Genomic DNA, 14,564 nt, shown 5'->3' on the forward strand with positions numbered 1-14,564 from the left:
CTCACTGAGGACAATATGCTATATAATTTTTCAAAACAACAGGGGGAAAAAAACAACCTTGGCAATTAATTTATCTATAATTTTTAATAGTAAAATTAACATAAGAAACACGTAAAGTTACAAAGAACTTGCCTGTTTGTATAAATGGCACATTCCTTGTTGTTAATCGTTAAGCATTCACTGTATTTACTAAGGGCATCTTTATAGTTTTTGTCCTTTACACATTGATTTCCTTCTTCTTTAAGGGTTTTAAACATTTTTTCATCTATGGGACACCCCCCAAGGGGGGCGGGGAAAAAGAGGAAGGATTCATATAAGCACCTCTACAAAATCTTTAGTACATCTGTAAGCAGATATTCTATTGCAAATTAACCTGGCCACACACCACACAGAGCTGAAGTCTAACTGAACAAAACTTTGGAAACGAATTAAAAGGACAAACTGGCTGTAAGTAAAAAGATACATCTACAGTGTTTGGTTTAATGACTATTTCACGTAAAATGCAAGAACAAACCTGTTCAAGCCTGAGGTGGACATCCATCCACCACCCACTTCCTCGGAACACACCATCTCCCCTGCTCTGTCCTGTGGTTTAGGTAAAACCAACCCCACCCTGGCCTGACCTTCCGGAGTCATCTTCGTTGTACCATCAGCGCACTGGACGTCTTGGCCACTATAATCTAAGAGGTCTGGGATGGGACTAGGAGAGCCACTAAACCACAGTAAGATTTTTGTGGCGGCTTCTGGTAATTCCTGCTCTTTCTCCTGGAACACGAGGAGGAAAACAGAAGCTATTCTGCCATCCGGTGACGGAAGGGGAGAGTCTGCAGGTCTCAGAACAGGGTGAAAGGAGCAAGAAAGAGGCCAGAGAGCTAAAGAATCTCTGAGCTCTGAATCCAGCTATCCCTGCAGGTACTCTCCCTGGGGACTCTTCCAGGAGAGGAGCCAATAAACAACGTTTTTCACTTAAGCCGTAAAAGGCTGGGTTTTCTGTTACCTGCAATGAGAGAGTCCCAACTCTTAACCATGACCTGTGTTACCTTGCAGTGATCATGGCCAACTCTGCTTAGGACCCGTTTCCCCTTCCTAAGGGGGCTTGACATTCACTCAGCTATCACCCCCTCCTATTGAACCCAGGTGTTCAGGGGAAGCTGACCCCACTGGATCAGAATACAGGCCTAAGCCACCTGGGCCATGGCATTTCTTCATAACAGGGACTGGCTCTAGAATGAGCACATGACCCAAGAGAATAAGAACCACATGAGTCAAGAATGTGACAGGATAAAAAAGCTAGAGCTTTAGGTGTTAATATAGTTTCTCATTTTTTAATTAATGCCACCCAAAGCAATGGTGTCTCTCTCCCTTTGGACATTGGTATACATACCCACGAAGCCTAAAACCACCAGGCTTCTATTATTTTTAGTCAGGACCTGAGCCCTGATGAGCTGATGAGCTTACAGTTACATGACCCAAAAAAGTCCTTACAATTTAAGTCAGTAGATTTTCTGTTACTTACAACCAAAGTTTTCTACACATAAAGTATGAAAACCTGAAGTTTTAAATCTATGTAATAAATCTACCTCATGGAGTAACTAGATATAAAAACAATCCATAAATTAAAATTTAAAATATACCTTCCAATTTTGCAATCTAAAAATCATGATATGATAAACTTATAGTATAAACTTGGAATGTAAATAGTAATCTTACTTGTCCCCTGAACAATGGCATGAAAAAGTAACTTTCCACCTCATTTCAAATCACAGAATATTTCTAATGTTTCACATTTCAAAAGATCTCACACGATGGGGCCAAATGACATTCCCCATACATCCTGCCATATATGAGCCCTAAAACAGAGTATCACAGGGATTCCTCTCTGCCAATTTGCTGAAAAGCTTTCCTTAAGCTTTTCCTTCCCTGGTGTTTTTAAACCTTTGGTATCTATTCTAATAATCACGTAAATATGAGCAGAAAGAGCCGATTATACTTGTACTTACAACTAGCTAACACAGATCTACAGTATAGTTAGTATGTGCTCTTTGTTAATAAACAGCTACCCTTTACTGAGCGAATGAATGCTTTGTGCAAGACTCCAATAGTAGCAAACTCTAGAAAACCAGATATTTCCAAGATTTTCCAAGGAATTCTAAACAATCTTAAAGCCTTAGCAGATGTTCCCTGCATCTTCTTTCTAGTCAGTGAGGAGCCTGACTCCGGAATCACAGGGTGTCTACAAGATGAGACTCAGCCAGAAACACACATGGAGTTCCTAAGCAGGCAGGGGAAATGAGGCCTCAGCCTGCTTTTAGCAGAAAGCAAGAGTAAGTCCCATTTATTAAACACTCTGCACAAAGTAATGAGGTAGGTTCTACGGAGAAGCAGGTATGTTAATAACTATGATAGAAGGCAGAAAGAAATACCTGCTGGATACTTATGTTGTAGGGTTTTACTTTGTTCTGTTATTTCAAACACACCAATCTTACTGCTTTAGCCCTGCCACATTACGGGTGTAGTACAGAACTACGCACTACTTCTTTTTCTTATGAATGATAATGCTAACTGCACCTCTATTAAGTATTTTGTTTGCATCTCTCCATTATCACTGAGAACAACTCCATGAGACAGTTAGTTATTCATCTTCCCCCTTTCATACATGCTAGGACACTGGGTGTGTGAAGCAACTTCTTAAAACTGGTTAGAAAGATGGAAAACAGGGTCCTTAACTTAAACCCGGGCCTGATGCTTGAGTTCATGCCCTGCCTTCCTATGAAAATACACACACAGCTCAAGATAACCTTCAAAAGAAAGCAGTGTAGGCTTCCCCCACCTGTGATGCCAGGCTGTGGACGGCTGCAGGAATCTCCCACTTGGTTGGGTGGCGGCTCTACTGCCAGCTGCCAAGTGCGCAAATGCGCAGAGGTGGGCACGGCAGGAATGGGAGATAGCTTCTCCCGCCAGCTTGGTCCATCGAGATTCATCAAAATCCTTGTTATTCTAAAAAGAAAATGAGTTTTCTCTGTTAATCATGCCATTTGTTTTTTGTATCACTGAAGCTCAAATTAAGAGTAAGATTTACAACACCGCATTTGTGTACTTCCCTATAGAAACACTGTCTTGAGCTATCTGCTGGCCACATAAATGGTCTTTAAAAGGACTTTTAAAAGTTGCTAATAACCATGTTAACTTTAGATCCGTTTTGTATCAAAAGAGAAAAATGAAGGCATTTGTAATAGGTTTTTAAAAAATGTCTTTAATGTATATGCAATAAAAAGTGAAATATAAAGGTAAAATTCAGGAGGCCTAGAAGAAATGCATCACATAACATTTGATATAATTGCTAAACTGATAATGCATTACTCTTGAGAAGAATCAAAAACACTGTAGAGTTTCTATGCTCAAACGATATGCCAAAGACAGGGGTACAAGACTGGCCACTCAAATAGATAAGGGCAAGCTGTTATGTGGAAAATGTTTCTCCTTAAAACATTTACATATGGCTAAGATACTCTTACCTTGAATTGTTTTTTTGTCTCTAACATTATCCACTTATTGTGTTTGCATAAGCATAAAGATGAAAGGACAGGATGCTGGAGTCTACTAGGAGGACCTTTGTACTATTGACATTTACTAATGGCCATCATAAAGTTCCAATTAATAGCTGATTACTACTCTGTCATCATTTTAAACATACAAAATATCGTATTTACATTTAAAAACAAAACTGAAGTATGTCTTAGAAATGAAACTGGTTTTAAAAAGGTGTGTCCCAAGACTGAGAAGGTTTACAAGAAATTAGTAGACTACACTCAAGTCAGTTAACTCAGTAGTACTTTTTGTGTGAATAGTCTTTATATTTATATAGAGACAAATGCAATGCACATACTTTCCCCACAGTTTCTTAAACTGACATTTCAATAATGACCTTTGGTTATACTAACCAAATCTCATGTATTTTATTTTTAAAAAAAAGAAAGCTTTTTAAATTATGAAAACCACCCACAACTGCAGAAAAAAAAGATTTAGAGAAGAGAATTTTCAAGCAAAACTTGTATTACCAGCAGAGAGGAAGGAAGAAGCAGCTGAAAAGAGATGATGTGTTGCCAGGGAGTTAATAAGTGTATGCAGGGAAATTTAACATATAAGATTCCTGGAGAGGAAGAGAGGAATATGGTTAATGGAAGACAGAAACAAAATAAGCACAGATGTTTAAATTAAAAAAAAAAAAAAAACTGCTGTTGCTCACATGGAAAAGCAAGTATAAATATGAGATTCATGAAAAGGAACAGTGAAATTTTTCAAATGGATATTTTATAAATATACATAGCCAAATCAGACAAAGCCTCATCTTCTTATAAAGTATCAGTAAGACACGTTCAATTAAAAAAAATGAATGAATCTTAAAAGTCAATCTGTGTAATAGACCTTTCATGAGTACATGTAAAAAGTGTAACACAATCCTCAAAAAGCTAAACACAGAATTCCCATATGACCCAGCAATTCCACTACTAGGTGTACTCCAAGAGGAACTGAGAACAGGTGTGCAAATAGAAACTTGTACACGAACGTTCACAGCAGACAATTCCCAATAGCCCAAAGATGGAAACAACTCAAGTGTCCACCAACTGACGAATGGATAAACAAAATGTGTCATGTCTACACAATGGAATGTGATTCAGCTTATAAAAAGAAACGAAGCACTCACATATCCTACAACATGGATGAAACCTTGAAAACCTCACGCTAGGTGAAAGAAGCCAAACACACAAGGTACATATTCTAGGATTCCATTTACAGGGACCATCCAGAACAGGTAAACCCACAGATGGATAGCAGATGAGTGGCTGCTTAATGGAGACAGGGTTTCCTTTCGGGATGACGAATGTTTTGGAACCGGAGAGAGGGGGTGGTGGGCTGTACAAGTGCAGATGTACTAAAGGCCACTCAATCATACTTTAAAGTAATTTTATGTTCCGTGAATTTTACTTCAACTTTTAAAAAATATATAGTGCAGAAGGTTCAGAAATAGGAGTAATCACAGCCCCTCAGATAAATATTTCTCCCTTCAGACCTTCCAACCTACCACTATGAACTGGCCTTCCTAAAATACCTTCCAACAGGCCGCTCCTGTCAGCTACTTCAGCTGTCTTTCCACTTTGTTTCACTGTAAGAAGACCCTACTTTCCCAACTACCTTGGTGATGACCAGGCAGAGGAACACAGGAGTGAATTTTGCTTCTGTTGGAGAATGAATTCGTTCAACATATTCTACCGAGGAGATCTACTGTACCAGGTACTTCAACTACACAGGGAGATAAAACACAATTCCTGACCTCAAAGAACTTCCAGTAGAATGAGAGAAAAATAATTTTACAAAAAAGAGAAGGATAGAGAATTTACAAATAATATGGAAGCTGCATAATAATAGAAGGCACAGTGTTCCAGGGGCACTGGGAAGGGAGCCTCGAGTACATACATGGATGGTGTACGGTGGGGCAAAGGTGAGTGTTATCAGGGAAAGTCATTTCCTAGTGGAAGCTGGTCCTCTCCTAAAAGACAGGATGGAATTAACCAAAGAAGGGGAGTGTGGCTTCAGGCACATATGAGGTAGCCCCAGATGACATTTCAGCAAGGCAGCCGTGCCACAGGGCAAATGGCTTAGAGACCTCCTAGGTGACTGATTTTACAAGCTCAAGATCAGGGAGGCAGTGAATGCTCAAGGTTCCATCTAGCCTCATTCCAGGTCCAATTACCAATAAATTCCCTTTCTTCTAGCCAGGCCAGGATCAGACAGGTCCCACATGACCACAGAGTGGGCGTTCCAGGAAATGGCTGTTGGCTCTACCTACAGATCTTTCCAGCAGCCTTCTCCGAAGTGTGGTGGGACCACGTGGGGAGGTAAGGCATGATTTTATAAAATGAATCCAAAACATGCCATTCTCATTTTGTACACTTTTGCTCATGATCTCCTCCTGTCCAATCAGTGCTCTTCAAAGACCACCCCAAGTGCTTGCTCTCCAGTAACTGAAGTCTACACAACAAAGGGGGCCTGGCCTCTCTGTGACCCCCACCCCCGCACCTTACTAATATATTTTCATAATCAGGAATAAGCTGTCTTGTGTTTCTTCCCCCCAGCTATATTCTAGTTTGCTTCAATACAGAGATTATGTTATTTTTCCCCTTTTTGCCTTTTTGCGGGGGGAGTGAGGCATGGTACACTAGACCAACAGAGGGCACAGTGTAACACACATAAGCAGTTATTCTCCGGACAAATAGGATCAAAAATAGTACACGTAACCAGAAATATTATCCAACTAGTAATTTTTTAATTTCACCTGAAAGCAATTTATGAAGTCTAGAAATTCTTACCTTCCCATCCTCACTCAGGGGGTAAATGGGTCATAATACAAATTAGCTACAAATTCTTTGCTATTTCACCATGATAAATTAATACTCATCCTAGATGAGTGTCTATTTAAAGGGCATACAACACAAAATCTAGCAGGCTCATGAAGACATCCATTCTCCTGAGGAGAAAAAAGAAGCTATGTTTCCACTGACAGATGTGGTGCCAATGAACATATGTAAACCCTGTGGGAGGAGAAGATTCAACATGACAGTTTTCACTACATTTTCAGATCTTGTCCGATAATTAGTACTCATTTACAGTATCACTGAAAACACCTCCCTAGTTCCACAGATATTTACAAAGATTAAATTTAAATTCTGTGCATTCTGAACAGCAAAAGTCTAGGCCCTGCTCTTAAAAAAAAAAAAAAAAAAAAAAGTTTTACTGAACAGTAATTAATGAACCAGGAAACAAATATAAAGGTGATAGAGGACAACTCAAAATGGATTACAGGACAGTTAGAAATTAAGTGAGACAGAGAGAACTGTTTCATTCTGATGGGAGTGAAAGATGGTTATCATTCATGCCAAGTAAGTAATGGAGAACATGTCTACACTCTGATACTGTTCTTGAAGAGGAGGAGGAGAAATGTAATTCTGGCACAGAACAACTAGACATGAGCCACCACCTCGGTCTGGCTTACCTGTTAATACTGTCATTTGCCAGCTGGATTTTGCAGTCTATCTGCAACACTGTTTTGTAATCCACATAGGCCTTCTGATATTGCTCTAAAGTTTCATAGGCCATCGCTCGACGAAGAAGAGGTTTGACTGAGAATGGGTGAAGTTCTAGAGCCCTGAAAACAAAAACACTACGTGTCATTTGTTTTGAAAATTACTTGTTTAACTTCAACTAACTGAATATACACTATAGTACTGGACTTTCAAATACAGACGTATCTGGTATTTCATACTGGGGACCTACGAGCACACTAGCAAGGCAAACTCAGAGTAGAAGAGCAATCAAACTTAGGGTTACTTCATTTTATTTGCGGCGGGGGGTGGTGGGGAGAGGATGGGGTGGTGGGCAGAGGGAGGAGATAAAGAATCTTAAGCAGACCCTACACCCAGCCTGCGGCTCAATCTCAGGCCCTCAGGTCCTGACCCAAAATCAAGAGTTGGACCTTTAATAACTGACTGAGCCACCCAGGCACTCCTACTTCCTTTAACTGAAACCAGTACCAAAGTGTGTTAGCATTTACTCTGTCCCTCACTGAGACTGAGCTCCCTGGCAGCAGACAATGTGCCCCACCCTCTCCAAAGCCCCTAGACTCCTCTTTGCCCTAACAGAGCACACCATGGCATGAGGTACAAAAGTAGGCTTTCAACAGATTCTTGTTATTTACTGATGGACTAAGAGGAAAATTTTTATTTGTACCTAGGAGTTTAACTGTTTATTTTTTTTTAAAAATTTTTATTTATTTATGATAGTCACACAGAGAGAGAGAGAGAGAGAGAGAGAGGCAGAGACACAGGCAGAGGGAGAAGCAGGCTCCATGCACCAGGAGCCTGACGTGGGATTCGATCCCGGGTCTCCAGGATCGCTCCCTGGGCCAAAGGCAGGCGCCAAACCGCTGCACCACCCAGGGATCCCGAGTTTAACTGTTTAAAGCTACTTTACTATATAATGGATTTCATTATATTCTGAAATAAGACATGCAAGAAGAGATAGTATTTATGAATCAAGACTATCCTACTCTCAGTTTTAACAAACGTAATAAAACTGTCAAGAAGTATGGTGAGCAGAAACCCTAGGAAGGGCCTACATTCTACATTTCCTAGCAGGGAGTATCTGCTGCCCCTGACCATCCACACTGGGGATGGTAGGTCTGCTCTTCTGGTTAATTCTTCTGCTACATGCAGTTTACAGAGCAGATGTTTAACGTGCTTCAGGGAATGCATAAATGAGGGCTGCTTTACTTTTTCTCCAACAGTCTTGGGGATCTACTGTCTCTTCCCGTCTACAGTGATCTGGCAAGAAGAAAGCTCTGACGGACATGTGCCATGTGCCAGTCACCGTAGACATTCTTACTGAATTGTACAAGCCTGCAAGGTAAACAGTCATCCGTTCATTCTGCAGGTGAGGAAATGGAGAGGAACTGAGCAATCTGCCCTACGTCAGTTCTTTCGCATTTCAGCTTCAGGAAAGCAAAGGTACTGCCTGTCCTAAGTGCCACTATATTCTCAGTGCTGACATCAATACCTGGCCTGCGGGAGGCACTCAGCAAGCACCTCCTGAGTGAACCTACCCTCTGCGTACCACAAACATACAAGAACACTATAACTAAGGATCTTTGCTGGAGTCATCTGCTATTGAGACTCCCTAACGATTCTCCACATTGTACAGATACTCAACTGCACATGCGGGTGTGCTCCAGGGCTCTGCACCATACAGGCTGTCATTAATGAGCTTCAGTTCTCTAAAAAAAATTACCAATTTTGTTCTCCTTTGTACTGTACTGGGCTTTTTTTTTTTTTTTTTTTTTTAATGATAGTCACAGAGAGAGAGAGAGAAAGAAGCAGAGACACAGGCAGAGGGAGAAGCAGGCTCCATGCACCAGGAGCCCGACGTGGGATTTGATCCCGGGTCTCCAGGATGGCGCCCTGGGCCAAAGGCAGGCGCCAAACCGCTGCGCCACCCAGGGATCCCATGTACTGGGCTTTAAACTTTTTTCTGTAACATGTATGTACTGCTTTTATAACCAATAAAAGTTATTTTAAAAATAAAACTAAGATCAAGTAAAAACTCTTAAATGATAGAAAACAGATTTCTGAGCACCAGGATCTATCACTCTGATCATGGCCTTAAATTCAGCTTAGTTTCATGCTGAGGGATTATTAGCAACATGAACTGAGATTATAAACACGTATGATACTTACACAACTACCCCATTTCACCACCACTACCCCATTTCACCACTGACTTCCAACACCCAAGGTGCTACTCAGCCACTAAAGCTGGATTCCAGGTAGACATTTAATCAACACTGAGTGAGATGATGCATCTAATATTTAGCACTCCCAACCCAGTAAGTGCAAGTTTTTTTCTCTTTAAACACAATCCTGAAAATGAGTATGAGCATATAAATGGAAATTCCACTAAGAAAAAAAAAGGGGGGGGGGGGCATTCATTCATAAAAACAGAGAGAACTTTTACACCAGAGCTCCCAAAGGCTTAACTATTCAAGTTAACATAGTTAAGACCCTAGAATCTTCTGAAACCTGGCAGAGAGCAGCAAAGAGGAGCAAAAGCAGAGAATTATCAGGTAACGTTCATTTTTAGTGAGTGTCAAAGTATCCTCAATGGAAAATCACTGAAAGATTTTTTGATGTAGTTTAGATAACCCAAAAGGTTCTCTGGCACATGGGAAAACACAGGATTTTTTTTTTTTTTTAAGCTGATAAACAATTCTGAGAACATAAAGCAATTTCTAGGATAAGGGTTTTAAACTTTGGCTTAGGCATCAAAATAACCCTGTTTCGTGGTTCACCTCAAAGCCTAACAGAAACATGGAGACAGGTAAGGCCCACAGCCCCTTGAGCTCCTCAACACCCTTTACAGCGACCCTCTCAGCATACTCCTGGGACACACCTCAGGGGAAGTGCTTCAGAGCCAGCCCCAGAAGTTCAGACAAGTAAAATCAAACACTCTTCCCAAATACTTCATAAAAAGTTATTTTCAAAGGTCAATCTATGAAAGCTATTTCATAGGTTCCCTTAAAGTTTCCCCCATGAAAAAAAAAGTTTCTTTAGTATTTGACTCCTGCTACCACTTACCCTTATAATAAAGGCTCACAAAACAATTCTCCAAAGACCAGAGACAATTAAGTGAAAAAATAAAACATAGGCTTCCATTAAAATGTATGCAATCTTCTTGAGGTGAAAGAGAATAGTCGTATTTCTGCTACTAAATGATTCCTAGTTCATACAGATTTAAATACATTTATTTCAACATGTACACAAAAGCAACTCACGGCTTCTAGCATTAAAAGTAGTTTTGAGGGCAGCCCCAGTGGCGCAGCGGTTTTAGCACCGCCTGCAGCCCAGGGTGTGATCCTGGAGTCCCAGGATTGAGTCCCACGTCCAGCTCCCTGCATGGAGCCTGCTTCTCCCTCTGCCTGTGTCTCTGCCTCTCTCTCTCTCTCTCTCTCTCTCTCTCTGCATCTCTATGAATAAATAAAATCTTTAAATAAATAAATAAATAAATAAATAAATAAATAAATAAATAAATAAAAGTAGTTTTGAGATTCACTGTTTTGGAGTAAAACCACCCCATGCCCCTTATGTTGGGACTCATATGCCAAGTATCAAGAAAACACCCAAGTAGGTCAGTCTCCAAAGAGGTCAGTACTGACCAGCAAAGCAGGATTCCCCGGCCTAGAACACAGCTCTTATCTGAGGACCTCTTAACTAAACCACCGCCCACCTCCTACTTGGAAGGCCCTAGAAAATCTCCTAGAATCTACATTCTAGCCTCCTTAGACACCCATGGCTGGAATCCCATCTTTGACTTCCTCCCAGATCTACACTGGAACACAACAAATTTTAGCAAGAAAATATCTGCTATCTTAAACTATCTCACTTAAGGATAAAGTGAGTCCACGGTTTTGCAGTAGCCCCAACTGTAGGGTTCCCAAGTTTTAACTGATGTCCTGAACTCGCTCACTGGAGGAAGACCTAAGATAAATCTGAAGGTTAACACAGACATTTGAGCTCTAAGGTTCTTGGCTGCAAATCACAATGTGCTTGATATTTCATAAATTCACATAGTCTTATTAGGTTAAGTGCAGTGGTAAATGTTTAACAACTGGCCCCCGGGGAGAAAAACTCAGACTTGTGGTGTTTGCTAATTTTCATGGTGGTAGTACTCCAACCAGGCAGATTTCAAACTACCAATAGGACTTCAGGCAGCTCCTAAAAATGTAACAATTAGTGTGAGCTAGCACAACAGTGGATGGGGTCTACAGTCAGGCTCAAGTGAATATAAATAGTATTTATCTTAAATTTGAATATGTAAAATTGGCAAAAACAAAACAAGCCCCTCCACACCTTCTTTTTAAACTGTAGGCACAGGGACACCTGGGCGGCTCAGCGGGTGGGTGCCTGCCTTTGGCTCACGTTGTGATCCTGGGATGAGTCCCGCGTCAGGCTTCCTGAGAGGAGCCTCCTTCTCCCTCTGCCTATGTCTCTCCCTCCCTCTCAGTCTGTGTCTCTCATGAATGAATAAATAAATAAATACTTAAAAATATACAAACAAACTGCAGGCACAGATATTACCTGGTTTTTACCCGTATCAATACATCGATACTACCACTGAAAAAAGAACTAAATTGTTCACCTTATAATGAGGTTGTCCACAGAACTTATTATTCAAGCTAAGGCTGCTGAGTGAAAAAGGGTGATATAAATAATTTTACCAGACAAGAGGAGTAAACTAGGATTGTAAAGGTCAAACCAGGACAACTTATTTTTTAGATGCACTAAGAGTAGCTTCTTTCCAAAGGGCTTCTGAAGCAGGCTTACTACTTAGTGGTGGAAGAAAAAAGTACTTTTTATTCATGTAAATACATTCACCAATGTCAGTATGTAATTTGTTGAGTACCAGGCTGACTATAGTATTTGAGGGATGCAAACCTGTATGAAACAGGATTCCTGACCTCACCCAGCTTAAAATCCAACGCAGTGGGTGACACAGGTACCCGTGGGGGTGGGAGCGACAGTTGCATGGGTCAGAGCCATGCAGGAGGCAAGGAGGAGGGGCGAGTTGAGCAGGGATGTCAGAAGCAAAGCTGTGCAGACAGCATGACAGGTGAGAGCACAAAGCTTGTTTGGGGCCAAGTGACAAAGCTTATAATGGCCGGGGCCACCACACTGAGCCACCGAATGCCCGTGTAAAACACGAAAGAAAAAGTTGCTTCAGGAAAAGCTGCTTTGATGCTTCAGTGGAGGAGCTGAAGGGCTGACAGGAAAAGAGCATGAATCAGCTGGTGGCTGTGAAAATGAACAAAGTCTGCGGGCTTCTGTTAACCGTCTTCGTGTATGTGAAGCAGGATTTATGATTTTTATGCATAATTCAATTAACACGTCCTTAAAGCGTCTAAAGAATTAGATTCATGGAGAAAATGTAGTAAGAAATCAAATACTGCGTTCACCACAGTGACATGTAACAATCTCTTGACAAACCTGAGAACGCCCAGTTTACCTGTTACAATCTTGAATGCAGCCGCCGCAGTTTCCTTCTTTTAGGGAACACGCTGCTCTATTTGAATATAAGACACTTAGATCATCTGCACTTCCACTCCCTAAAATCACATTTAATTAAACACGGTTAAAATCCATTAGCGCAAGCCCAGGAGCCCCCGCGACACGGCGGAGGAGCGCGGGGCAGCGCGGGGCACGCACCGCCGCCAACGCGGGGCTCTCGGTGGCTCGCTGGAGCGCGAGTCCCCGACGGCGGCCCCGCCCCGCCCCGCCCCCCGCCCGGGCGGCGCGCGAAGGTCGCGCGGACGCGAGCGCCCGTCACCGGGGCGGCGGGCCGCGGGGCCCGAGAGCCGCAGCTCGCCTACCTGCAGGCTCCAGCTGCGCGATCGCCGCCGAGTACTTGAGGGCCGCCTCGGCGAACTGGCCGCTTCTGAACAGCTCGTTGCCCTGGCTCTTCAGGCCCGCGGGGCCGAGCGCGGCGGCGGGCGCGGCGGGCGCAGGGTCCCCGGCGCCCCGCCCGCCGCCCGGGTGCCGGTAGGCGCTGCCCGCCGCCGCCGGGGCCCGCGCTCGGCCCCGCCTGTCCGCGCCGGCCCCCGGCCCCCGACCCCGCCGCTTGCCGCCCTCGCCCTTGCCCGTCAGCTTCTTCTGGATGTTGCCCATGGCGCGCGGCGCGGCGGGGCTCCCGGCTGCAGCCGGCGCGGCGGCCTCTGTGGGAAGCGGACGCGGGAAGCGAGTGTTTGCATCATCGGGAGGAACTACCTACCGCGGCGGCCGGGGGTGCCCGGCGCAGGCTCGCCACGCGGCGCTGGCGGGGGCGGGGGCGGCGGGCGGGGAGCCCCGGCGGGGTTCCCGGCGGCCGGGGGCGGAGGGCCGCCCCGGGAGCCGCCCGCCGCTGACTCGCTGAACGCCGCCGGCTGCGCGCCGCGAACACCGCTCAAGGTCACTGCGTCAAAGCGTCGGTGGCGAGGTGCCCCGTACAAATACGTACCTTTCTGGCATTGACCATTTACGAACGCACTGAGTTTCCAACCCTGGAATACAGTGATTGCACCCAAGGCACCCTTCTCTTACGTTCAAGAACCGGGAGAAAAAAGTTAATCTGAAGGTGAAATAGAACCCAACTAAGTCATTTTAAAATGAATTTAGCAAAGAAGTTACATAAAATACACGCTAGGTTTTTAAAGTGAGCCTTAATAAACAGTAAATTTTCCATTACAATGCCTTGTTAAGCTTAAATTCCTTTCATCTTGATCGGAGGACTTCAGGCATTAATCGTAGTTTTAATCATTGACTACTGAATCTATTTTTAAATATGAAAAGGATGTATATTTCTTTGATGGGTGTCTTATCAATATTTAGAGCTAAGTAATTAACTATTTCACGGCATTGTCAAAAAAAAAACACCTACTTCCCAGCCATCTGTTTTAACAAATTCTGGTTTGTTTGTTTTTTTAGGTAGGGCTCTATGCCCAACTAGGTAGGGCTTGAACTCAGAACCTGGAGATCAAGAGTCATGTACTGCACCACTGAATCAGCCTGAGCCAGCGAGGCACCCTTCCAATCTGATTTTTAATGGATATATTTTCCACTCTGTTTCATGAACAGTAAAGCCAGGATTTGAACCACATGGACAGGGAGAATAGAAAACCACAAGTATTTAAATGAAAATCAGTGGATGGTCACCTTAAGGCAAGCAGAGTATAAAAACACACTAATTAGTAAATATGGGTTTCTATACAGTGTAATAACCAAAAGAAGCTTCATTATAAAAACGATAAAAAGATCTTGTTATAGCAAGATCCCCAGATTGGACCCAGTAAGATTATTAGCGCAAGACTACAGTTGTCTTCATCTGATATCTGTTGCTAAAGTCCCCAAGCCGCATAAAAACAGATGAAAGCACAGATCAGTGTCAGCAGAAACAACAGACAATTTAGTATTATTCTCTATTCTCTC

The 14,564-nt window shown here is 42.9% G+C and overlaps 1 protein-coding gene across 2 annotated transcripts in view; it reads right to left on the reverse strand.

The window, feature by feature from the left end:
- Positions 1–14,564, reverse strand: part of SPAG1 (sperm associated antigen 1) — a 61,957-nt gene that overhangs the window by 10,925 nt on the left and 36,468 nt on the right. For both annotated transcript variants that reach the window (XM_072734171.1, XM_072734170.1), the window contains exons 11-15: positions 12,974–13,315; positions 12,610–12,709; positions 7,052–7,204; positions 2,831–2,997; positions 133–265 (exon numbers count right to left, since the gene is read on the reverse strand). In XM_072734171.1, the coding sequence (XP_072590272.1) occupies positions 133–265; positions 2,831–2,997; positions 7,052–7,204; positions 12,610–12,709; positions 12,974–13,315 (895 nt within the window). The remainder of the gene's footprint in view (positions 1–132; positions 266–2,830; positions 2,998–7,051; positions 7,205–12,609; positions 12,710–12,973; positions 13,316–14,564) is intronic.

The sequence above is a fragment of the Vulpes vulpes genome, chromosome 13 (assembly GCF_048418805.1).
Source record: "Vulpes vulpes isolate BD-2025 chromosome 13, VulVul3, whole genome shotgun sequence".
NCBI classification, from domain to species: Eukaryota; Metazoa; Chordata; class Mammalia; order Carnivora; family Canidae; genus Vulpes; species Vulpes vulpes.